Source organism: Hemicordylus capensis, chromosome 2, assembly GCF_027244095.1.
Source record: "Hemicordylus capensis ecotype Gifberg chromosome 2, rHemCap1.1.pri, whole genome shotgun sequence".
NCBI lineage: Eukaryota > Metazoa > Chordata > Lepidosauria > Squamata > Cordylidae > Hemicordylus > Hemicordylus capensis.
Window position 1 is genome coordinate 278,880,438 of NC_069658.1, and position 27,632 is coordinate 278,908,069.

General features: G+C 40.2%; 1 protein-coding gene across 4 annotated transcripts; it reads right to left on the reverse strand.

Moving 5' to 3' along the window:
* Window positions 1–1,238: 1,238 nt before the first annotated feature.
* On the reverse strand, window positions 1,239–26,981 carry UBA3 (ubiquitin like modifier activating enzyme 3). 4 transcript variants are annotated; one of them, XM_053292754.1, is made up of 18 exons: window positions 26,681–26,798; window positions 26,420–26,482; window positions 24,816–24,936; window positions 23,391–23,471; window positions 20,329–20,411; window positions 19,954–20,034; window positions 18,882–18,925; window positions 17,178–17,242; window positions 15,032–15,187; window positions 14,843–14,945; window positions 13,908–14,021; window positions 13,362–13,415; window positions 7,615–7,651; window positions 7,444–7,525; window positions 5,329–5,429; window positions 5,098–5,161; window positions 4,943–4,997; window positions 1,239–2,776 (listed from the first exon to the last, which is right to left on the reverse strand). In XM_053292754.1, exons 1-18 carry the CDS (start codon window positions 26,698–26,700, stop codon window positions 2,688–2,690), a joined length of 1,413 nt encoding a protein of 470 aa, XP_053148729.1. In that variant the 5' UTR covers window positions 26,701–26,798; the 3' UTR covers window positions 1,239–2,687. The 4 variants fall into 4 exon arrangements, with proteins under 4 accessions (XP_053148729.1, XP_053148732.1, XP_053148731.1 ...); XM_053292757.1 differs by lacking the exons at window positions 26,420–26,482; window positions 26,681–26,798 and adding an exon at window positions 26,886–26,981; XM_053292756.1 differs by lacking the exon at window positions 26,420–26,482.
* Window positions 26,982–27,632: the final 651 nt, after the last annotated feature.

A 27,632-nucleotide genomic window follows, 5' to 3' on the forward strand; every position in this document is an offset into this window, starting at 1 on the left:
GTTTTTCAGAGTTTTAACATATTAAACTGTTAAAACACATAAGACGCACCTGAATTTTGGCGGATATTTTTCGAGGAAAAAAGTGAGTCTTATAGTCCATAAAATACGGTAGTCAGACGCCATCAACAGTGGTGATGTCCATGTGTATAGGCACCACTTGAAGCGATCAAAGGATTGGCAGAAACTAATTAGTTCTCCTGCTTCGTTTGTTTCCTAGGCCATACAGTCCGACTGTGTTTTTCTCCTTACTATTTCCAGCTTTGGTATTCCAGTCTCCAACTACCACCAGCACATCTTGCTTGCATATTCTGTCAATTTCAGACTGAACCTGAGCATAAAACTAATCAACTTTTTCTTCTGCATCAGTCGTTGGGGCATAGACTTTAGAAACTCATGTTAAAGGGTTGTCCACGAAATCTAATTGATATTAGTCGGTCACTGATCGCATTTTACCCAAGTACTGTCATTGCTATATCCTTCTTGACTATGAAAGCAAAACTGTTCCTTCTTTGTTTTTTATGTCCTGAGTAGTAAACGGTATGATTTTCTGAAAGTGTCCCACTCCAGTCCATTTTAATTTATAGATGCCCAAGATGTCAATCACAGAGCATACAATGCACCAGTTACCCTCCTCCCTTTACCTGGAGTTAGCTGCCAACATTGATGCCACTTCTACTCCTACTCCAGGAAGTAGGGCAGAGAATGGGATGGCAGGAAGTGTCACCTCAGGGCACTCCACCAGTCTTCTGTTTAAGGCAGCCACCTCACCCCACCTCAGTAGTGGGCAGGCCCTGGGACCAAATGTTTATTCAGTCTCCAATATTGTCAACCATTACTAAAGCAAAATTTACAAACATTATTTTCAAAAGCAAAATTTCTTCATACAAGTCCATGCCACCAAATACCCAAGACGCTAGCTGGAGTTGTCCCAGAGGAAGCAAGGGAGGTGGTGGGTAGCATCAGCAGGGAAGAAAATCTACACCCATGATATCCTTCATAAATTTATTTTTTCTCTCTAGCTGTAACGTTATTTGATCTCATAACCCGCTCTGGGAAAGTATTTCACAATTTTATGCCTTCTGATTTTCAACACAAATTGTTAAAAGTCTTCTCTATGTTACAGTACTCATAGGTAGGAGTTATGAAGGGCTGCAACCTTCAAGAATCGGATAAGTTATTTTCCAACACAAAAAAACATTTTGTATCAGGAAAAAATTATTAAATGCTTCTCAGCTATGAACATACATGTGGAGAAGGCTTTATTAGTTTTTTTAAAATAATTACATTAGACTTTCTTTCACTTTTTGTAGTTGTGCTTACGTCCTAACAGGCACCAGTGACATGCTAACAGACTAAAGTATCTTATATAATTTTTATTAATAAATAGCCTAACAGTGAAACACCAATCCTGAATACCATTGGGCAACACCATGCACAACAGTCACTAATAACTGCAAATATACAAATGAAGTGTTTAATTTTAATGTACAGGTGATAGTTTTAAGTAAAAATTTCCCCACATTTTGAAAAAATACAGTAAAATTTGGCAATACTTCAGAGGCCAGTTTTGATGATATAGTCCCTGGCACACATAACTATGAAGGGAGCACACTGGAAGGACAACCATTGTGACTTCCTCTGCAGACATTCTGATGTCATCCTGGCATGTCCCTTTATCTTGTGGCTGTTTGTTCTAATAGCCCCTATACAAGCATTCCAGATACTTGTTCAAAAAATATTTGGAGCATGTGTAGCAGAGTCATGGAGATGAACAGCCCCACATAAAGGAATACACCAAGAAGGCATCATGATGTCCGCAGAGGATGTCTCAACAGGTGCACTTTGAGTGTGTCCCCATCATAATTATGTGCGCCAGGAACTGTATCATCAGAACCAGCCCAATATGCATCTTAGTAAATACATTACATAGAGCAAGAAACAGGATTTTTTTTTTAGACTACTATTTGGTAGTCTGATTTTAAGAACTGTACATATATTCTAAAATTTAATTTAAAGTTATCTTGCTTCACTTTGTCATCGTGAACAATGAGACCACCATCCAGAATAACGTTACGCTAACACAGCAGCATTTTCCATCACAGTGGGTGTGGTGGCAGCAGCATTTTTTGGTGATCTGTTTTCTCTGCAGTACCCTGCACCTCCCAAAAAAAATATGTTCCAGATGGTCCCACAACCCTCACAAACAAGTTCTGGGGAGTCACAGATGCTGCAGAAGAAACATTGGGGAAATCACCAAAATCATCTCTGTCCTCTCCCCACCCTATGACAGAAAACACTGTTGGCTCCAACATGGTATTAGTCTGGATGTCAGCCAGACATTTTATGGTAGTTAACAGATTGGCTCTTGAAGCACATGTAGAGTTTCCACTTGAGGAAGGAGTGTTGGCATTCTTTAATGTGCATACAAATTGAAAATATTACTGGTGTATATCAAATTTCTGTACATTAGCTGAACCTTTATACAGATAACTTCAACCAAATATTGGTTTTCAAGGACAGTTCTAAAATAAGAGCAATTTATTCAGAATAAACTAACTTCCAGCAATGCTTGTACAAACAGGGATAGGTCTGGAAAACTCTTTTCTCCCCTCCTCCTAGTGTACAACAGTAATTTTACAAGACGTGCAAGCTTTCTTCAGTGTGTGTTTACATCACTTGCATTTATATCAAGTAGTAAAATGCAGTTTGAAGAGCACAGTCTGTGGTGTAGTGACATCTGCAACTGCAAGTTCCTGACCTTCAACAAGTCCCAGTTCTAGAACAAGAAAAAAAAATCATTTGCACACACTTATAGAAAATATGCAACTGCCAATCAGAATGAGAAACCATGCAAGACAGTGGACCAGGCCAGTTCCCCTCATATAAGGTAGGAGTTGTGAGGCCCTCAGGAGCATATTTATTTGGAGGGTGGGGTGGAGTGCATGGAACTGAAGTGGGAAGAGGGGAGACTGGGGGTGGGGGGAAATAGTCCCTTTCATGTACAGTGGAACATTTTTCTTGCACGAGCAGAACTAGTAAGGATTCTGTCCATGACAGATCCAAAGGTGAGCTTTCACTAGTGGATGCCTCCACTAAAGGGAGACTTTTTTCAAAATAGAACATCCAGGTTGTAAAAGATTTAACTGATTTCAACTGAGCATTCTGCTTCAGGTGCTTGTGGCTCTTATAGTTAGAATGAAAGCCAAAGAGTTTACTCTAAGAGCATACTGTTAACTTTGGATACAAAATGAAAGAATGATCTTTACATTTCTTGTTTTCATGAAGCCTAATACACAAGGAGAGCCAGAATATTAATGCAAGGCTTCCAGGACTCCCAAGTCCTACAGCATTTGTTTTTTGTCAGTCCTATCAATTACTTGTGGAGAGGGGCAAAACTCAGTATGCGATTAACTGTAGGCCTAGCGAATCCTGTCAACACTTGTTAATTAAAAAAACTAGAGCATTACAGCCCATTCCTAAAAGTTTAGCACACTAGTACCCAAGTGCTAGGATGAAGGTATGCCAACTACAGCCGTAGAATAATATCGTTTTGCCAGTATTCTGGAAATGTTACAATGGTGCCACTGGCAAAACTGCCTGTGTAAACTAAGACTGGTATTTTATATATTCTCTCCTTGCTGTAAACATATTAGCATACAACAAATACAAGCCCGCTTCCAAAAGTATTCCAAATAACTAAACATGCTATTAAATATTCTTCTTTGCCAACACATTAGGCATATGCAAGCTCTGTGTGCTTTCTTTCTTTTTATATATATATATATATATATATATATATATATATATACACACACACACACACACACACACACACACATATACATATACATACTGCCTTTCGTTAAAAAGATAACCCCAAGGCGGTTTACAAAAGTTAAAAACATACAAGAAAAAGACAATAAAAACATCATGTTAAAAGTATAAAAACATATAAAAACAATACAACAAATACAACAAATAAAAACACAGGGAAGCCGCAGTAGAAAACGATCATGTAAAAGCCTGGGTAAAAAGCCAAGTCTTTAAAAGCTTTTTAGAAGTTTCCTCTACTACTTCTCAAAATGCATATATCTCTGATGTTCTAAAAGATCTCCTGCAATTAATATGCCCCAAATATTTCCTGTGTTACTGAGACAAGTTTCTGTTGAATTTGCTTTTCAATGTATATTCTGACATTTTTCTGTTTCCCTTGCCTCCAGCATCTCCACGCTGCAGAATCACAACCTCTGTCACTGAGCAGACACACTCCCCTTCTTAGCACACCATCATGGTAATTTTAGTCATGACTAAGTCCCTCTAAAATTAATGGGATTATAATTAGTCATGATTAACTTGTCTAATTTATTTCAATGGTGCTTAGTCATAACTAATTTAATTTGGGTTGTGCTCAGCATATTTAAGCTTCATTGGTCTTAAAAAAATAAAGACATGTGTAATTCTCTCTCATTGAAATCAATGAGAGATAAATACGCTCAATTTTGGCTGCCTTCTGCTCAAACTAAGTAGCAATCCCAGGAACTTCAGAAAAAAATATTAACAAACATCTCACTACTGTTTTAGGAAAGTGCTGACCCCTACAGCTGATACAGAACAGGTTTAAGTGGGGACCAATAGCATGCTGAGTCAACCTCCCTGCTTGTTCTATCAGTAGAACTGCATAACCAGGATTCCACTATATTTAATTCTATGGAAATTCAGTACACTGCATGTTTCCATGGCCTCCTGCAGGAATCAAGTCCTCTGAAATTGGTGTACTGACTTTATTTCCTATGGAAAGAACTCTGAGAACTACTAGAAAGTTCCACCATGACTCCAACATACCAGAGTAGGTAGATTAATACCATACTGGTAGATTAATATATTAGATTAATGACTGTTTTTATTCAGCTATATGCCTAATATTTTATAATGTTTATATTACCTTTTAAAGTCTTTGAAAGGTTTGGCCTTGTCCGTTCTTCAATTGAAGCTACTGACTGGGGAAAAGGAGAAACACATACAGTTTGTACAAGCTTTGCTTAGAACACACATATATTCTCTCTCCCTCTCCCTCTCTCAAAAGTATATATCAATCACCTGTAAGTAAAGGGTCTTATTCCTCCCATACACTGTAGCTGTTATTGCTGGAGATTTCATCTGTCTGTGCAAAAAAGGAAAGAAAGAAAAAATAGAACAGCCAATCAAAATTTTAGTAGTTGCAAATATCAGTATGCCTAATAATCTGAGAATGTGTTTCCAGGGCCTGGATAAAAATATTTCTTGGTGGGGGGGGGGGGGGACAGTGAATCAAATTCATTCCATACTTACAATGAAGCACTGTTTGTTAAATAATCCAAAACTTCCTGCAGTTTAGCTGACTGAGAAAATTCTATATTTTGAGGGAGCTGGCTGCAAGCCAGACAGTTCTCCTATAAAGTAGTAAATAAAAAGGTTAATGTGAGAAAACATGAACTGACAATTATTTATTCACAAATTAGCTTATTTCCTTTCAAAACTATACAGCACAAGGAATTGTCTGCAAATGAAAAATTAGCACCTGGCTACAGTCCTAAATGAAGATAAATACATCCTTAGCCTAATATGAAGAATTAAGGTTCAATATGCATGTTATTCCATTTCACGTTCAATCTCTTCTGCAGCATTACTCAGTTATGTCATGGGAAACCAGGTAGCTAGATTTTTTAAAAATATGCCTAGCAACTTGTGGAATAAAATAACCATGAATCCTGGAATTTAACATCCCCAAAGGGGAAGAGTTCAAGTGTCACACACATAAAATGGTGGTGGAAACCTCTGTTCATGTTTTTGAGCGAAGAAGGCAAGGACTCCTAAAATAAAAACAATAGGGAACTAGCACTAAAGCGTCAGATTCTGTGCCAGTGGTACTACAGAAATATTGGCAATAGTCCTATCAACAATATATTAATTGTGATTGCTTGGCACAATGTATGTGGAAGTTGGTGGCTCTCTGTGGTGGCTCCCACCATGTAGAACTTCCTACCATATGAGGTGCTGTTGGCTCCTTCCCTGCTGGTACTACAGTACTGGAATACCAGTATTCCAGTACTGAATACCTGGCTATTTCAGCAAGACTTCTTCTATCTCAATTATGACCCTCTACAAAAGTTATTTTTAGTGTTCTCTATGACATTACCTGTTTTCTTCTTGCCGTTTTGATGTTTGTATGATTTTTATTATTGTTTTTAACTGATTGTTGTAAGCCACCTTGCGTCCACTGACAAGATAGGTGGGTAACATATTGTGGAAAAAAATATTCATCTCAAAATAAAAGAGAGAGCCTTCTGTTACTCTGCTACTTGAGTGCTTGACTTCCAGTGGCAAGGAAACCATGGGAGAAAAGCTTAACAAAAAGGCTAGCGAGACATTTTGCACTTAATACTGAAGTCCCCATCCTCATAAGGGGTTATAAGAATATAGTGTGGGGCGATTAGTTATGTTGTCTGAGAGTCTGTCAGAGTGACAGAATCTTCAGAGTCACTCATTTTGTTTTAAAAAAATCAGTGCTGTTCTTTCCCCAAGGAAATACTAAAAGCATATAAATACAAATACTAAAAGCATAAAGATGCATGCAAGTATAAATAAATATTAAATTTAAAATTTTTTTAAAAAACCCTAAGTTTGACTCATAAATAGTAGTTCAAATAGAATATTCATATTCCTTTGAAAACAGGACTCTAAAATAGAACATCCCACAGTTGTGGTGCAAGTGTGAAGGAAACTCTCCTTTGGACTTCAGAGTTCTTCTGCACAGATGATACGTTCTTAAGAGCCATGCAGAGGGCAAAGATTCATCTCATATGGGAGAAAATGCTCTCCAAAATATGCAAAAAAAACCCCACAAAACTTGTGCGGTTGAAAAAATATTGGCATTATGGGATCTCAATGAGATAGAGATAGAAGTCTTTCATACTAGCTATCGTTTCTAAATCTTCAGTGGCAGCCCCATGTAGGGGCATCCTTTTCCACTAGGATTTGGGAATAAAGGAGTAGTACAAGCACTTCGATGCTACTGAGAACCCCAGATCAGCAATTCATTATATTCTAACAAAAATCACAACAGTTGAGTTCTTACAACATGGGATGTGTCTCTCTGTCCCCTGTAATAATCAAGTCAACTAGGTAAACAAATAAGACACACACATTAGTCAGGCTAATTCTTTATATAAGCATGTGAAAATTGATAGAAACTTCTCTTTAGTCAATAAAGACAAAGAATGAACACATTTGATCTTTCAAGCTAAGAACGTTTTCTGCAGCAATAGAGTAAAGGTAGTGTGCCGTCAAATCAATTTCGACTCCTGGTGCCCACAGAACCCTGTGGTTTTCTTTGGTAGAATACAGGAGGGGTTTACCATTGCCTCCTCCCACAAAGTATGAGATGATGCCTTGCAGCATACAAACCTTCTTTTCAGCTTCAAATGTGTACGTGTAGAGTCCATCTACATCATTGAAAACTAAATAGTTGTTCAAGGGCATGTATGCACTGTAATAAAATATATGATAGCATTTATAAGCAATGTAAGTTTTTCAGCATATAAGTTTGCTAAAATATCTGATTAGGAAATAAGTTACCTTGTGGCTATTTTAAAGACTTCAGTGGCACATATAGCTAGAGAGAAACAACCAACCAAAATTATTGGAAACTGCAAATCAAACATCACACATTTAAAGACATGGGCAGATATACAGAGCAGGGTAATGCGGATGGTTCAGTATTTGTATATAACATAATTTGTTTGTTTATAATGCTATATATTTACATAGCACTAGCCAATGGCCATCTTCGATGGCTCAGCACAGCTGGTTCAGCACTACCTGTGCCCCTGCATGTGTCCACCACCACGCCTGGCTGTTCCATTCTGTATTTAAGTTGTGCAATCACAGCTGTGCAATGCTGCCTCCAGTGGAAATAATGGAACTGCAGTTGCAGTTGCACAACTGCATGGAGCAAAAATGGCCCTGTGTCACACCACTACAAGTAGTGCTTTAGACACATGAAGAGGCATAGGAGGAGCTGAACTTACAGTGCTGAACCATTAAAAAATAGCCATTGGTAAATGCTATGTAAATTCATAGCATTATAAACACACAACCACATAAACGTCTAAAAAACAAATAGGCACAAGCAAATTTTATATGCAAGAGAACTGGTCATCATTTGAAACAAGGAACAGTAGTCCAAAGATGATAATTTTGCTATTAAACTAAACATCAAATTAAGAGACAGTCAGAATCTCAAACCTGTGCTGTCACAAAATGGTTTGCCTACAGATCCTGTTTAAATGTACCATTCTAAGGATATATCGCTTCCAGTTAAGTGATAAGGAAATAAAAGGAAGAGATAGCCTGTTTGAGGAGGTCACATTGAAAAACACCTACCCTACACATTTTTAGGTATACAATTACTGCCTACCTGCACAGCACACTGGAATTACCAACTTTTCATTTGCTAATCTCCAAAAGGCAGGGTTCATATAGAAAGTAGTATGTTCTGTTCCAGCTTCCAATGGAGATGTCTTCTAAATCTCATATAGTATCCTCTCTAATAAAACACTTGGTGTCCGTCCGTGGACGGGCACCAAGCGTGTGTTCGTGCCTCCCTGCCCTGTTCTGCGCCTGCGCGAAGCAGGGCAAGGGAGACACGCTCGCCGGTACCCGGCGGACATCTTGGGCGGCCAGAAGCAGCTGCTCAGAAGAAGCCGGGAAGAGGCGGCGAGGGAAATCGCGGGGCCAGAAGCGGCCGCCGCGAAGATAGGAAAGAGGCGGAGGGGAAAGAGGCGGCGGGGGAAGCTGGCCAAGGTGGTGGCGGAGCCGCCGCCGAGGCCTGGCGTCGCCGCTAAAGCCGGCCAGGGGGAAAACTTTGGGGCCCGACTTCCCCACACTAGAGCCCGACATCCCCGCACCCCCCCCCCCATGAACAAGGGCCAACATGGCCCAGGAAAATGCCACCGCGGCGGCCGCCGCCAACCGCCCTCCCAATAGCCCGATCCCGCCTTCCCCGCTCCCCCACACATGAACAAGGGCCAACATGGCCCAGGAAAATGCCTCTGCAGCCGCCGCCGCCAACCGCCCACCCAGCTGCCCGAGACCTCCTTACCCAAAGAAGAACCAACCCCGACGACCGAGGAAAAAGGAGCTCACAAAAAGAGCTCCTCTCTCGGCAAAGACACTGCCCAGACTGCCGCTGGGCGTCCTTTACGCCCAATGCAACAGTCCGGGAAGAGGCTTGCCCGAGAAATGAGCTCTGCTTGCGAGCTCCTTTCTCCGTCGCGTTCAAAACAGTGAGTAAAGTTGCCAGGTTGGGGGGGGGGGAGCGCAAGACTCTTCTGGGCAGGGGAGAGAGGGGAGGGGGGGGCAAGAGGGAGGGTTGGAGGGGGGGAGGGCAAGAGGGAATGGGGCAGGGAGGAGGGCAAGAACGAGTGGGGCAGGGGGGAAGAGGGAGGGCCAAGAGGGAGTGGGTCAGGGTGGAGGGGCAAGAGGGAGTGGGGCAGGGGGGAAGAGGAAGGGCAAGAGGGAGTGGGGCAAGAGGGAGTGGGTCAGGGGGGAGTGGGGAGGGCAAGAGGGAGTGGGGCAGGAGGAGGGGAAAGGGCAAGAGGGAGTTAGGCAGGGGGAGGGGGAAGGGAAGGGCAAGAGGGAGTAGGGTGGCAGGAGGGACTGGGGCAGGAGGCTGACAGGAAGGGGAGGGTGTGAGCGGGGTGGGAGGGGGAGGAAGAGAGGCCAGAGTGTGGGGCAGGAGGGAGGGTGGGACAGGAGAGACAAACAAACACACACACACACACACACACAAAGAAAAAAAAGATGAAGAACACATAAAGGGGTGTAAAAAGGCTAGCGCCCGTTGTTATAACGGGCTTAAATATACTAGTTGCAGTAATATTAATCCATTAAGCAGCTCACCATTAGGTAGTGTGCTTTTTTTTTTTTAATCCTACATGAAGTAATGTATTTAAAAACCCTGTTTAAAGATTCACATTTCGCTGGCACAGTGAACACTCTCTCCTATTGGCTGAGGTGATTACAACATCAACACTGCTCAACCTCCCTGCAGCCTTCTGATATGTGTGGGAGGACTGATTAAGTTGTGTGGACTTGTTTTGTGTTGATTATTGAAAAAGGATTTATAGAAGGAGATCTGCCATTTGTAGATTCCTGCATGTTCGCAAACATGCAGGAATCTCTGCTAGCAATGAAGATTACGTTGGAATGGAGATGAAGAGAGTGAAGACCACAAGTTTAGTATCAGAGCTGTTTCTATAACTAAAAAAAAACCCTCCCCAAACTATTGCCCTCTTACATGGCGTGCCAGTATAGGGGGAAAATATTTTTTATTTTTCTCCCCCTTAAAGAAAAAAGGAGGGGAGCAACTATGTGAAGAAAAGGCAGCAGTAACAGTGTCTGTTTCCTGCTCTATTTGGCTTTCACCCTAGTAACAGCTGAGAATAATTTCTGTCAGGGCTGGTGAAATTCTCCCAGGCAATGAGAAATCTCTTGAAAATAAAGGGCAACTATTATTACACTTGAATGATTTAACTCATGTCTCTGAGGTAAATAGGGGAAAAGGCTCAATCAAATACCACATTTACCTGAATCCAAGACTAGGGTTTTTCCAAGTTATTTGAGGTTAGAAATTGGGAGAGTCGTCTTAAATTCAGAGTCTTCTTCCTTTTAAGTAAATACAGGTGTAACCTATATTTAACCTCTATTTTTAAGGGGGTCATCTTAAATTCAGAGCCATCTTCTATTTGGGTAGACCTTGGCTCCCTAGCTGTGACAGTGACTTCTCTTCATTTTACCTCACAACTGCTAGAACTCAGTGCTCCTGTTTGGCTTTTACAACCATCCAGCCTTATACCTGCTAAGTTCCTTTAAGGGCCAGAGGGCCAAAGACCTTTAGGTATGCCTTTAGGTGCCAGTCCAGGTCAAACACAAAAACAATCACGTCAGCCAGTCTGGGTCATACACTATCAGAGAACATCAGCCAGTCCAAGTCAAACATAAGCAGTAAACGTCAGCCAGTCCAAGTCAAATACGAAGGATTCAAAGAAGCAATAACAATTCTCTCAAAAAAAGGACTCATGAGGAACCTTCCGACATGAACGGCAGACCGAGGTCCAAACGCTGCGGTGGTAGGAAAAGAACTGAGGAACCCGACGTCCAGCCGCTCTTAAATAGCACGCTGAACGCATGGGGGTGGGGCTTGGATGCCTTGACAAGCTACGGCATGGCTACCGCATGGTCTCCAAGCAGGCGCAGAGCCTATTCTTATGGATCTTGACGGATCTCAATCCAGATCATCAGTTACAGGTAAGCAACCTGTTTGTATGTCAGGCCAACATACAACTGGTACAACATTACCTACCATATGAAGATAGCAAATGAAACAAAATGGAAGAGGCCACTGTTGTATAGATGCAACACCACTAACACTACATAGCATTTAAGGTCTATGTGAAAGAACAGGCCCAATCTACCTTAGAGACATGAGTTCAAATGTAATAATGGTTGCCCTTTCTTTTCATGGTTGTCCTTCATTCTCTTTCCTGGGGTTGGGTGGAGGGACAAATTTCACCAGCATTGACAGAAACTCTTCTTAGCTGTTACTAGGGCAAGAGGCAAAAAGAGCAGGAAATAGGCACTGTCTCTCCACCCCCCCACCCCCTTTTTAAAGTACAGAGAAATTAAATAAAAATAATTTCCCTTTATACTGGCATGCCATATAAGAGCGCAATTTTGGGGCGAGGGGAAGATTTTTTGAGTTATAAAACTAGCTTTAATACTAACCTTGTGGTCTTCACTCCCCTCCTATTTGCCGCCCTCACTTCTCCACACAGATGCTCCCTTCTTTTAAAAAGGGGCACCCAAAAATACAATATTGGAGGATAATGAACATTTTATAATTTATTTGTACAAACATTGAAATAGTCCTGAAACATGAACATCACAGATTTCTCAATGAAAAACTTTTCTCTTGCAACTACCCAAGCTTTCCATCACTTCTTTTCTATAGGTACATGCACAAATATTTATTTATTTATTTTTATTGTTAAATTCATACCCCACCTTTCATTAAGAAAATCCTAAGGTGGCTCACAATAAAATTTAAACACAAGAGTATAAAAAAGTCACATTAAAACAAACTTTTTCTGGTGTTTTTTTGTTGTGGTCTTGCAAAGTGATACTATGTGCCACTTACCTTCTGAATTGTTCTAAGTCATGGGTTTTTTTGGTCAGATTACTGCAGGAAATCTCACTCTTTATACTCGGAATGACCAGGCCTCAAAAGAAAGTCAGCAGCAGTGATGTCACAGCAGAGCTGTCTGATTTGGTGAGGGCGTGGCCAAAATAGGAATTTCAAGCCTTGATTTCAGCTGCATATGATCAGATTTCCCAAAAACACATACACCAAAAAACAACCACTCAGGTAATACTTGTAATCACTATTTGGTGAGAACTGAATAAAAGATTTTTTTTTTTAGACATCTCCATCGCCTAGCAACTGCAGACCTAAAGGTCAGCACATTTTGGCCTCTGCCATCAGCCAGAGAACTATAGGCCACTGGAAAGCTGCACAACCTACTTCTAGGAAGAGTTGAAGAGAACATCAAAGCAAGGGGGAGAGCAGTTTGGCCTGTCAATCACCAAAGAAGCATCAGCTGCAGGAACTCTATCAAGGGTTGCTGGCCTGTGTGTGAATCAATGCACACTGTTCCTGACTGCAGTGCAAAAAGGGGCAAGAGACCAGTCACAGGGCCAGAATGGAAGAACCAATCAGCGTGGGATGCTTTCATTCTGCATTATTGATATTTCTGGAAACTTCTTACTTGTATTTGATATAGTAAGCAAGTTTATTTATGGTCCATGACCAAATTATGTAATTGATATATGTAAGCTACCTTGAATAGGATTTAGTTGAGTGATAAATGTCAAAATAATTATACATCACTACATATGCATGTATGTACACACACACACACACACACACACACAGCCCCCTGTACAAAACAGAGAAGGTGTAGCTATCCCTTCAACTGGCACTCCAGAAGAGTCACTGTGCTCAGTTCCCCTCTAGCAGCCCAGCCCTCACCATGTTTGCTTTGAAATCAATGAGATCTACTTCCTTATTTATCTCCAAGCAAGTCTGTTAAGAATTGCATCCTGAGGTAATTTTCTTTGTATATTTAGGCTGCCATAATAGTTATTCAGTCAAAATATACAAGAAATAGAACAGACACTCTGGTTTTAGCGGGGGTCACTAGCACTACTGTTTGACACATAATTAAGAAGAAATACACAGACAAGAACATTTGGCATTGCTTTACCTGCAATGACAGCATTTGTGGAAGCTACAGCTGGAATGATTCGTTTCACAACTCCTGCAATGGGAGGAATAGGACCACACATTACTTAGTAATAATATTAGCATTTGTATCGTACCTTCAAGAATTCAAAGCGTTTCACATATATAATTTTCTTCAACCTTACAACAATGCTGTAAGGTAAATATTATTGTCCCCGTATTGCAGATGGGGGATGAGGCTGAAAAGGACTGCCTTTGTCTACAGTCACCTAGTGAGTTCATGGCAAAGGCAGGATTTGAACCAAGGACTTCCTGGTTCATCGCTCAGTTGCTTAGCTATGATGTTAAGCAATTCTGACATACAAGAAATAAAGGATTTTATGTATTAAAAATGCTGTAGAACTTACTGCAATAATTCCAAGAAGAATATCTACAGACCTTTGTAATAGCTACCATAACTTAAATGAACAGAACAGGGATAAAATATATCTAAGACTTGGTTTTACCATCATATTTTTCTAGAGACCAAAAGCACTAAATAAAAAAGGCAGCTCTTGCCATATTTTACCTTGCGTGAGCCTGTAGGTTAGACCTTTAATATTGAACTGTGCTGCCCTTTCTAAAGATTTCTCAAAAATCCACTGTATGTGCTCTGGATCGTCTCCATCTAGTGCAACACCTTCTGCAGGAAAATGTATAATTCATATTGATTAGGCTTGAAATACTTCTCTTCAGAACTGCAACATATCTTGGCTAAGAAACTGTATGCTTACTTGCAGCCTCATTAAGAAAAGGCGACCAAGACATTAATTTCACAAGGATCTTAGTTTGCCATTAAAAATACAGGAGGATCTCGTTAATCATGGGTCCAGCACTCACGGTTTCGCATATCCGCAGTCAGGTAACTAACACCCGACCTCGGCATATGCAGAGAAAAACCGAATTGGGGGGAGGGTTAAACCCGGGTCAGGGATGGCCAGACATGACCTCTAGGGTCATTTTTGGCCATTTTCAGCACCGAAGCCATTTCGTAGCTCATTTGCTGGAAAAAAAAACCTGCAATTTTCAGCCAGTTTTGGGCACCATTTTCACTCGTGGGCATGGTAGGGTACTTCTTGGGGTCATGTGGCAGGGGGAGAGTTTCAGCTGATTTTAGGCTGTCCAGAACCTAACCTCGCCCCATCCATTCCAATAGCCTTAATACTCCAGTATCTGTGGATTCGCTATCGCAATCCCTTACTGAAACAGAACCTCCATAAATAACAAGTTTCTCCTGTAGTTATTTCAGCAAAAGATAAGCAAATTGCTGATAAATAGAGAGCATTAGAAAATAAATAAGAGCATTAGATAAATAGAGAGAATTAGAGAGCAAAGTTGAAACCATGACATTTTCAAGTGAGTTTTCCACATTTTCATGTGGAAAAAATAATTATTTTTTCTGAGTAATTATTATTGTATTAGACTTACTATTTTGAAGAGGTTTAAGGATAGTTTATTGATTACCTCCAAAAGGTTGTTCCTTGGGCCACTGCAATATCCTGACAAACTCAATACAATGTTCTGGTAGCCGAGGCATTGACGCGATTGTACACATAGGAAAATTCACCTGGCAAGAACAGATTATAAAATGATTCAACATGAATATTTTCAAGAGGTGACCCATTTATGAGAACACAGTTTCTCTTTAGCTACCTGAGGTGGATAAAGTTCAAGAGTGCATTCAATACAAGCTGTCATGCTGGGAATAATCACACGAGCATTTCCTTTAAAACCTTCAGTTCCTCCATCAATCAAAGGTATAATGGAAGTTGGATCCAACACACCATCTTCATAGTTTAAAAGTGATATCTAGGAGGGGAAAATACAAAAGAATTTTGTCTTTATTAAATTATGGCCCCTCCCTCCAGAGTTTTCCAATAGCATGTTCCATAGTGTGCCGTTTAGCATGACATGCTGAATGTGAACCAGCTGAAATAAGTGCCATGTTAACTGCAGTGAAAGCAAATTTTATTTCTGCTCTGGAGAATATGGTGGCAGCCCTCATCAAAAAGCACCATATCTTTCAGACGCAACACAAAGTTTCTATACAACTCAACTCATTTTTGTTCACACTTCAACAGCTTTAGATACACTTCTAGACATTTCAGTCACCACATATGAAATATGAAACCTTCGTAAGCAGTGGGTGTTTAAAGGGTTACTGATGCAGAGCATAAACCATGCTTACTTTTCCACCTTTTGTTTACAACATTCAATACCAAAACCAAAATAGCACACAAATCTCTTGTGGATAAGCAACATACTGCAAACACACACACTGCAGATAATCAATTTGCACAAAGACACTTGGGAACTATCACAAACCAATTTAATAGGTTCCCCTTTTTAAAAAATTGAAAGAGAAAAGCATAAATATGTCACCTTAAATGCGTTTCTAAGATAAATTAATTCTTCAAATATTTATTTATTTATTTAGCAAATCTGCCCCAAACTTTCGTCTCTGGGTGGTTTTTAACAATATAAAACAGATTAAAAATGAAAACCTTGAAACAATTTAAAATCACTTAAAAAGTATGGGTTGAAAAATAAATCTTTAGAGTCTTTTTATAAGTTGTCAGAAATAGGAAGGCTCTTATATCTGCAGGGAGTGCATTCTAGAGTCTCAGGGCAGCAACACAGAAGGCCCGTCCCTGCATAGCCACAAAATGAGCCAGTGGCATATGAGAGAGAGAGCTGGTGGACCATAGTGGCAAAGAAACTGAACTAAAAGTCTCCAGTTCCAATTTCACCCCGGCATGAATTCACCAAGTGACCTAAGAAAAGCCACTCCTTTGAGAATCTCCCTGGCTTCAGCTCCCTATCTGCAACATGGGGATCATACCTATCTAACAGTGTGTAGTTGTTTTAAGGATAGGATAATACCTGTGAAGCACTTTGAACACTCCAAAGTGCTATACAAATTCTAAGCATTATAAAATTGATGTTACATATTGTTAGCCAAATTTACATTAACTAGAAAAAAATATTACAGAGCAGAAACAGACAAACACAAACAAGAATACAACATTCTGGTCAAGGAGATCACAGCTAAAAATCATCTGTCTGAACCCCTTCCAAATTCATCTAAATAGTCAGCTCATTCAGGTGAACCTAAGCGCCTTGATCTCAGTGTATCAATCCCCTAATTCAATCTGGACCATACCCAAGTCCATTAGGGTGAGAAAGTGAATGAATGTAGTCACATTACCTATGAAACATGAACAAGGCTCTTCCAAGACTATGGGAGCCCTCTTCACACAGACACTGTGCCCATGGTGGATTGGACTGTGCCATTTTATGTTATTTTTGTTCTCTAGGTTTTGATACAATACCCCAGCCATGTCTAGAGTGTACAAGTGTTATCTTTTTGTTAGAGCACTATGGGAAAAGCACTTAAAAGGTCTGCCTGTCCCAGCATTTCCTATGCACACCTCCTGCGATGACCCTGCACACCATCCCTGCCAGGAAGATATGGGACTCAGCATCCTGTAAAGGAAGACCCTCACACCAAAAGCATGCAGTAGTGGCCACCTCTGCACCGTACCTACACAGAGGTGCAGATTATTTGGCCTGCTGAATACCCATCAGGGTGTCAATTGTGTAACAAAATACATTCCTGGTCCCTGAACTACTGTATAGCAGAGGAGCCCCTAAGAATACGTAAATTGGCCATTCCTGGCAAGACTATATTCAGGTAAGGATCCACCAACACACAGTAGTCAACAGTAACATAGAACAGCAATACCCACATTTTGCAAAAACTGAAGAACTTTACTCTTTATTGATTAAAGGTATTTACCAGCATGCCATTTATCCATCTTCGTGCGATTATTGAGTCCAAACCACATACAATTATATGAAATTCTGTAAGAAAACATATATAATTATGTGTATATAATGTTTTCCTCCTCTCCAATACTGCCAACATATTTCCCCCTTACTTTCATAAGAAATACAATGTACAGGTTGACAGTTTTGCTGACAGTAGTTTATCAGCCCTTTTGTGAAGAAATGAAGCCCAGACCTCTTGGGATTCTGTAAATAAGCCCCTGTATTGTATTGTGTATTAATATTCCCAAACCTCTTCTTGTAAATAAGCCCTGATAAATGAATTGTGTTATATTCATAAAAACTCTGCAGTATTGTAAATAGGATTTCTTTGCTTACAAATCCCTGTGCATGGAGGAGGATGGCAGCATCAAAAGTTCATTCTTGGTTTTCTTTAGTTTCACTTTTGGTTGAGCATTTTGACAGTTGATTTTTGAAAAGAAAGGAGAATTCAAGAAGTGGAGGGTAATTTTGTTTGTTCTAACTGGATGGCTTAAAAAACCAGATAAACTGTATATATTGGAGAGTGAAATCATATTGGGCCAGAGAAACTGTATACATGGAGAGTGAAATCAAAAGAGAGAGTCCCGAGAGTCAGTTTCCTGGGGGGAGGGGGAGTCAAGAGAGTCCTGGCAACAGAAGGAAGAAAGCTTGGAAGTCTGCTAGAGTATATCCATGCAGAGAGTGAGCAGCCAGCAAGAAGAAGAGAAGCCTTCTAGGTGAAATCACTGGAAGAAAAGGAAGAGCCAGGCTAGGCTGAACCCCAGACTTGGGCCATAATCAGAAAAAACGATTCTGCCCAACAAGCCAGAAGCTGAGAAGTAAGAAAATACAAGAGGACTCTGAGTAGGGACCTGTAGGTCCCTACTCAGGTAGAGATTATGTTTCTCCCACTTTTTATTTTCCCTGACCTGCTCTGTAAGTAACTGTTTTGAGTTTGTATTTCTTCTGTAAAAGAAATGTTTTAATTGAACAATTTTTAAAAAGTATTTTCTTGTTTTAAAAAATTAGAAGCTTGTTGATTGTCTCCATCCCATGCCTATAAGCCTTTCCACACTACTGAGGTTATTTTGAGGGTTGGTTTTTTTGGTAAATTTTGATAAACGTGAAGGGCTGTCGCTGTGGACCCAGCCATACCAAAAGTCCATGTGGTGGCAGGAGTAAAAAGGTTAGAAGGATAATCAACATAGATAATCAACATAATCAACTTCTGGAATTCTCTGCCACAAGATGTGGTGACAGACAACAACCTGGATGGCTTTAAGAGGGGTTTGGATAACTTCATGGAGGAGAGGTCTATCAATGGCTACTAGTCGGAGGTCTATAGGCCACCTCCAGCCTCAAAGGCAGGATGCCTCCAAGTACCAGTTGCAGGGGAGTAACTGTAGGAGAGAGGGCATGCCCTCAACTCCTGCCTATGGCTTCTAGCAGCATCTGGTGGGCCACTGTGCGAAACAGGATGCTGGACAAGATGGACCTTGGGCCTGATCCAGCAAGGCTGTTCTTATGTTCTTAAGAAATAGAGGGCTGTTTATCCACACGTGGTGGCAGTGGTGGGATCTGTCACCCATGGTAGCATGGTGGGATAGCTGCTCCTCCATACATTAAAACAAAGCCATGCTCCTCTCAACTGACTTGTGAGAGCAGCTTCTCAATAGCACATCAAATAACTTACGCCGATAGAAAGTATCATCCAGATCCTGAATTTTTTTATAATGTCTGAACACACATTCAGTAAAGGAATTATTTTAGAACCGTTATCTGGTCTTAACAGAAATAGCCACATGAAATTTGGGCTATATATGTCACACTTCAAATTTCTGGCAGGAGATCACATTCTCAACACAGAATGCCTTATAATAGTTTTTAAGTACCTCAACATTTTTTCCTTTTCAATCATTACTCAAAATATTAGACTTCTCACCCCAAAGCACTAATTTTTCAACCTACCTATACTATTTTCATTTCTCAGAGGATATGAATTACCTGTAGACCTAATGACTGTATCCAAGTCTGAGCAGACTCAACCTAGGGTCAGTCAGGTGAAAATTTCCCTTTCAGAATCAAAGGACGGTCTCACTTAACACCAAAAAGTGAAAACAACAATAACAATGCACCACTGAGTATCACTCTTGCTATTTACATACTTAAGTATTCTTCATACAGATTAAGCAGCAAAAGGGAGCTATTTTAAAACTGGCTAAACATTCTAGCCAATGCAGATAATACACTGAAATAACAAAAGCAAAACCAGTTTTTTATACATAGCATTTCGAAAATGATCCAATTCCAGAGTACCAAAATGTTTTATGGTTGTCACACTTGATCCTAGAGAAACAAAAAATGCCTCAAAGAGTGAGGCATCTTAACCTTGGATTCAGGGCCAGAAACTCTTAAGGTGAGATCTAGGAAGCTTTGAGCTCAAAATCAATCCTTTCCAAAGAAGATATAAGGAGCAGCTCATAAGCAACCCAAATGCAAAGTTGTTGCAAACCAGCAAAATCTTTGGTGATGCAAAGTCACCTTGCAGACTGCGAGATAAGTGCCCTTCAGTAGTAATATACAAAAATGACTTTGAAGGAAGAAGTAGGGTAGAGGAGCTGCTCATATACAGTAAGGCTAACACTGGGAACAACTGATTCATTTCTTTTCCCTGAAGGAGAGCCTTTTTCAAGTTGAGCCCATGCAAGCGATAAAAAGGTGGGTGATTTTAGAGATGAAAGTTGACGCTTTTCATAAAAGGATACGGCACAACAGCACAATTAGGAATTCGACTGTTCAGAAATTCAGCAGCAACGTCTGCTTTAGGCCGTCCAACATCTTTGGGTCTGCAAAACACACAATATTTGTTAGAAAACAAAGACCCATATCCAAAGTTGCTGCTGTGCTCATGGAAGCTCCATCTGTGAATGGAAATAGTGTTGCTCTTGTGAAAGGGAAGGGGGAGTGATTCTGCCAATTTACTATTAGCAACATTATGGCATACGTTTTTCTTCCAAAAGATACAACCCACTAGTGGGTTCCCAGAAACACTTACTAAAATTAATGAAGGCTGACTGAAGTGAAGAACAGTAATGTGAGATATATGCCCAAATATAAAAGTTTCAGAACTTCTCTCTTACCGAAACAAAAACTGCCTATTCAGGTTAGATACATCAATAGTGTCCATGTCGATGACATGGATTTGCCTAAAACCAGACAATGCCTGAAAGAGATAAAGAAAACAAGTTACAAAACAAAATAGAGTGTTTTCATAATTAGACTGTGTCCTGACGAGCTTACTGCTTCTGAAAAACAACATTTGAAAGCATTTGCAAAAGTATTGTTGAAATTATCTGCAGCTTAATTAGTATATAAAGAAGAAAAAATTGCTACCTGAACAGAGAACACTGCTTGCAGAAGAAAAAAAACAATGGCCAAAGAACCATGCTCATTTCATCAAGGCTTTTCCCTTGCATACCGGTGAGCCACATTTTCCAGAAAAATACCTGTCAGACTAAATAAAGCACTATGGGCCATACTCTGCCTAGCCCTGTTACACAACAGGCAACATAAATTATCCCCAAACTCAAACACCTCTGCCGGAGCTTTTATATTTTTCAAGAATTTCTATTTAAATTTCCATTCAAATTCCTCACACTATAATGAATTATCCCAATTATATTACTAAAAAAACTGAGATGAAACAACAAGTTAACGATTATTAGTAAAACTGATATACTTTGGCATTTATTCTGAATTGGACTATTTAAATAGTATACCTAATTAAAATGAACAAGTCAGCTAAAACTCCCACTGTGTTATATTTTACATTCTCTCTTAATATCACAGACTTACAGTACAATCCTAAACATATGTATGTTGAAGCCCAACTGCTTGGAACAGAACTACTGTCAAGTAAATATACTTTGAGGATTCCAAATTCAAACCCCATTTGTGGAGCACAACTGATGCATTAGTTATCTGCTATTTTTCCAGTTTTGATTTCCAGCAACCACAAGAGTTGTGGTTGTGCAGGTTGCAAGAGTTTTCAGTCTGCACTGTTTTTCTCCTTACAGCGTATGTGTGTGTTGTGCAAATCACAGAGCAAGCAGTATCTTGATGGGATCACTTTGATCATACCGAGATTCTTTTTTGCACTGATTATATCACAGTTCCTTTTAGCACAGTGTCTTAATCAAAGTACATATCTGTACTGCCCAGAGTCTTCAGAGTGGGCGGTATATCAAGTGTTTCAAATACATACATACATACATACTATAAGCCAACTAATGGCACAGCAGGGAAATGGCTTGACTAGCAAGCCAGAGTTTACCAGTTCAAATCCCCGCTGGTATGTTTCCCAGACTATGGGAAACACCTATATCGGGCAGCAGCAATCTAGGAAGATGCTGAAAGGCATCATCTCCTCCTGTGTGGGAGGAGGCAATGGTAACCCCCTCCTGTACTCTACAAAAGACAATCAAAGGGCTCGGTGGTCTCCAGGAGTCAACACTGATTCGTCGACATACTTTACCTTTACATCTGTACTCTGTAAGGTTGGGGGAATGGATGCCAACCACAAACAACCTCAAAATGAAGCATGTGCTTATTTAAAATTTATTTTCAGAAATTTTCCAGGTTACACTGGGAAACAGGAAGAGCTAACCCATGGGACAGAACAGATGCGTTGACTCGTCTCTAATACAACAAAGAGCCAAACTCTAATAAGAAAAGCACAACTGTTGTGACACACGCAACCAAGTGGCTCACAAGAGACAGTGATATGCTGCAACTTTCCTTAGAGGAAGGAATGAACCAGCAAGGAAGGTTGGGCTTTTCACTAACCAAACAAATTAAGGGGCATAAATCTAGTTCTCCTGTAGAAGAGAGACTGGCTAAGACAAACCCAAAAACAAGGCAAACAGATGTCATAGAAAAGGCAAGAGCCTCTCAGAAAAAAGTTCTGCCTCTTAGGCAAAATGTTCCCATCCACCTTGTAAATTATAATAGCAGTCCATTAATTTGAAAGCCTATCAGTATTTCCATCACATGGTTACTTATTTAATCTTTCAAATAACTATCCTTTTATTCATTTGTCAATAAACACAATCAGTTTATGAATTTCAGAACATCATGTTCCCTTTGAAAGTACCAAGGAAAATATTCTATACTTTTAGGATTCCATTCACAAGTGACATATGAAACGGTATAAATTAAATGTAAGACCAATAGTTTTTTCTGACAAATTGCCTGTCGTCCTACTCAGAGCAGAAGTAGGGAAGTGCAGATACATGAAACGCAATCTGTGAAACTATGGATAACAAAGGTCTCCTGTATTGCAATTAAAGCACAAAACACCTTTATTACTGGGTACATATAGCTTTGGAATGTCGTGATCATTTCACATGTTAGAGGTACAACTTCTAAAAGCAAATCCTCTAAAGTTTCTATGGTTTCCACCATAATTTTCCTTCCACTGTGTGGTCTTTCCATCACAGAACTAGCCAAGATACAAGCAAACAACAAGATCCAACAGTTCTTAGTGTACCCAAGTGTTTCCCCATGGCGAAAACTTATTAGTAGTAGAGTTTGAAAGTTCTGTCTTTGATCTAAGTCCTAGTCAGCTAAGACAGTCCTCTACAACCTTCTACTTGACTGAAGATGTGCAAAAATTATCTATGAATAGAATGTCTTGGAGAGATAGGCCAAGTAAAAGATGGTCCTCATTACTACCATCTATTAGTAAGAATCAATTCATTGTCTTCATTTTTAGTCAGGATTTCTTCTCCCCCCATCCCTTCAATAATTAGGATATAAAAATGTGTGACTATCTGAAAAGTGTAAAAATCACAATGGCAGCAAAACTAAATACCAGTAATCAATATCAATATAGCAAATGTACTGAGATAATGTAAAGAATACTTAAATTTTCATATTTTTCTACAGGTCTACATAAACCTAATACTTAATATGTGTTAAGCATATATGTGCTCAGTTCAATTTTGTATTTGTTTTAGTTTGTGTGTGGAATTTTCTGTGACTTTTAGATATTAAAGCAAGCGAAAAACATGCTGTGCATATGAAGATGAAGTATCAGTCACATCACTCTGACAACTCGGTATGCAAAGCAGGCAAATAGGCAAAATGACAATCTTCTCAATAAACAGGGAAGGCTATCAAGGGGGGAAAATGAAATTGTTACCAGATTTTTCAGGAGTTCACATCCTAATCCTCCTGCTCCAATAACTAGAACTTTACACGTGTTTAACAGAAAGTCAAGGGGCTGCAAAGAACCAAGACAAACAGTTTGTTGAAAAGAGAAACAATAAATTTCTATGTAGATTCACACAATATATTGTATAGAATACTATATGTAAAAAAAAAAAAAACTGTGCAAAGCAACAGAATCCAATGCAAATTATGTATTTAGTACATTTATATACCTCCCCATACAAAAACATCCCTGGGTGGTTCACAATATAATAACAGAGTTAATCTTATGTCAATTTTATATCTCACTTGCACAATCTTAAACGTTTAATCCCTGGATCTACTATTTTATGCATATTGACATATGTAAATATATAGCGTCACTACTGCTTGCAGCTGGGCTGCAGCATCTACACGAGGTTAACATCTAATCAACATGACTCTGCCAGGTTGAATCAGAGTTCTGAGATGAAATTTAGGAGTGTCCCCAAGGCTAAAATATTCAGATGTACTGAGGAACCTAGGTAGAGAGAAACAGGGGGAATTGGGGTGCAAGAAGGGAAATGCATAATCCCACCCCATTAAGCCCAATAACGTTACACCTGCTTCAGACTTAGGACTAGCTTGCATATATCCCCTTAAATCCAGTTATAATTAGAGACGTGCTCAAATCATTTAAGTGCTTCTTTGAATTCGGCCTCCTGCAGTTCAAATAATTCAGCGCAGGCTGAGGGATACATTTAAAAGGAGGCCAGCAGGTCATAACTGCTCCTCTGTTGAGCCGCCACTGCCCCATCGCGGTGCTGTCATTTATTAAACCTAACTTGAAAGCAGCAGCTGTGCTGCTGTCCCCTTTAAACTGCTGCACCACACCGATGGGATGCTGCTCCCAGCAGCCCTCACACAGTGCCGGGACGCAAATGGCATCGACGCATGCATCAGCGCCATTTGCATGCTGACACTGCGCAAGGGCTGCTGAGAGCAGCATCTGACTGGCATGACAGTTTGAAGGAGACAGCCACAGCTTCTGCATTCAAGTTAGATTTAAAGAACCACAATGGGGCGGGGCTCAATGGGAACCAGCGGCTCAACAGAGTCACAGGTACAACCTGCCTGCCTCCTTTTAAAGGTACCCCTCCCTACCCCCGGGATATGCATGAAGCATTTTGTGCACATTGCTAATTATAATTATGTTTGCCATATATTTAACATGAATCTCAAAACAGGCGTTCATAAGATTTCCCAACCGCACTAGAATTTACACACGCTTCGCTGTGCAAGATTTCTCAAAGTCATGCAGAAAATTAGTTGGGGAACATTAAAAATTCACTATAGTCCTACTAATCTTACATTAACAAATGGCAAACAACAGAAGTGTGAATAACACAATACTAAAAAGTTAAAATAACTTTCTCACTTGAGTGCCTGGCTCGAAATCAGGGTGTGTGAATGGTCCAGATCGCTCGAGGAACTTCTTTACATGGTTCCAGCGACCTTCCCAGTCTCCATTGTCCCCACACCCACCATCAACAGCCATTCTGCACAGAACATAGAAATTCAGCTGCAAAAACCAATAGAAACACACACGCACACACACACACACACGAGAACACTATCGCTACAAGCTTAGACTTTCCTTTTGCATTGCTAACAGTCATCACACAGACCACAAAGAGTGAAATGTTGTCAACTTTATTTTACTTATGGCACTACATCAGCTATTGGGAATAATAAAAATATGTACCATAACCAAATAGAAATTAATTCTTGATTAAAACAAACTTTGTACTATGTGCGAGTTATGAAAAGTGACTTGGAATGGAAAAGATAATACATTAGTAGCTTCTTTCTTATAGATAACCACAGCCTGCATTTTCAGCTTTCTTGATGAACCACCAAAAAAACACCAACTATTTTTAAGTGTGACAATGTTAACAGGCAGCCATTTCTAGTTTGATTTATAAAAATGGAGTAAGTTTTAAAAATAAAAGCAAACACAAATATTTCACTAACATATTTTGATGGTATGTGTACATGTAGAAGAATGTATAAAGGTGGCCAGTAGTGTACTACTTCTTTTTAATAACAGAAACAAACTACACCATTATGTTGGCAGCAGTACAAAATACACTTTTCTTGGTAATTCATTCAGGGAACCCTGTGGCTTCTTTTAGGTGAATCTTAACATTTTTAGATGTAACATGACATTTGTGTTTTAAAAAAAAAATTAAAAAGGAAAGTCATGCAGCAATTATTTGCTTCTGAATGTCAAAGCCTTATTATATATGCTAAAATTCACACACTGATAAAATTTCAGAGTTGTAATTGATACAAATTTATCATTAAACTTTGTCTTACAATTTAACCTTCAAGTTGATGAAATAAATAAATGCAGATTTCTAATCCCTTCAAAAGAGCCAAATGTGTCCATTTAATGGTGGTGAATGCCACAAGACACTAATTTTACAAGTTATTTTGTCTGACAAATCATAAATCTCCAAAAAAGAAAAAGAAATAAAACCAGAACCAGTCTGTGAGAAACTACTGGAGCATTTCCTAATGGCAGTTTAGGGCCATTTAGTAGTTCATAAACCTGTGTCCAGACTGTACGATTTCAAAGATGTGGACTCACAATGACTGAATGCTCCTTCGTAGAAGGAAAACCATCACTGCACACAGAGAACTGACAGGTCAGGGTTCTACCTAGTTTTCCAGATGCAGGGCGTTGGTTTTATTACACACAACGCATTCAACCAACAACCACGTGAGCCGCCACCTGAAGCCCTAGAGTCCAGGCACAGGCTTAACTACCTTCGGGAGAACGAGGTCTGTGCAGGCCTGTGCGGGGCATACAGGGACCCTTGCGAGATAGCCCACGATCGGAAGCGACCATCTCCTGGCTCGGTCCCCAATGCCTCACCCTCATCACCCGCAACCCCCTTCTCCTCTTTGCCTGCCCTCCACTTTGGCTCCTCCCTGCCCTCCCGGCGGCGCCCTCTGGTCTCCCCACCCCACACTGACCCCATCTCTCTCTGCCTCTCTCCCGCGAGCAGCCGCTCCTCTAGCCTCCTTCTTTTCTTCTCCCTAAAAAGAGAGAGAATAAAAGAAGGGTCAGTCACCAGGTCAGGCTCAAGCTTGCGCTCCCGCCACCACGGCTGCAAAGGCGGATGGGGCGGGGGGGCAGAGCTCAGTGGTGGGCCGCCCCCGTCACCCCTTAGCCCCATCCAAGCAGCGGCGGCCGTGGGGCGAAAAGACTCTCCAGGGAAGCCGGCAGCTACTTACGGCTCCGCACCATCCGCCATAGTCGCTCCTTTTCCCTCCTCTCTGCTCCCTTCCCACAATGCACCACAACCGGCCTACCCGCTTCTGAGACCATAGAGCGCGCGCTCGCTCGCTGGCCCTTTAAAAAAAATTTTTTTTTTTAAGCCTATGGTTGCCGTTTCCATATGAACGGATATAGAGATAGAAAAAGACAAGCGTTACGTACAATCATTACTTCCGTTTTCTATTTGGGCGCCGCCATATGCGTGTCTCCCAACAGCCTAGAGCCTTCAGTAGTTTAAGGGGAAAGTTAAGATGTTTTACATTTTCACTTGTGCTGTAAAAAGAATGGGAATGGCATGTTAAGGTGCCGCATCTTGACTTGCGTGCCATATAAACTGTAAAGACTTTCTACAGTCTGGTATATGATGATAGCTTTAGAAATGATGCTCTCAATGCACCCACACTTTGCCTTGATCCGAGATGCATCAGGCAGAAATTCATCAAGAGCCAATGGCAATGTGGAGTGCACTTTTTTCAGTTTCTCAAGTTGTGAGATGGACTTTTGCTGCTCCAGAGTCAGTAATATTTCAATTGCCACTCTGAGGAGAGATTTGGAAGCTAGGTGAAGAGCAATTTTACCTCTCATAATTCTGGTGTTGATATCTAGTCCTTGGTTCACAAGTGGTGGTATAAATTTTTTTATTATTATTATTATTATTAAATAATAATAAAATAAACTTTATTTGTTAGCTGCCTCATAACTAATTGTTCTCTGGGCGACTTACAACATGATATTAAAACACAAGATTAAAAAAACACATTAAATCATAACAGACCAAAAAGACGGGAGGGACGGGAGTACAAAAACCACAAAAACAATTTTAAAACACTTTTTAAAAATCAGTTTCAATCAGATCACAAGCTTTAAAATTTTTAATTTAAAAGACCTGAGTGAACAAAAAAGGTCTTT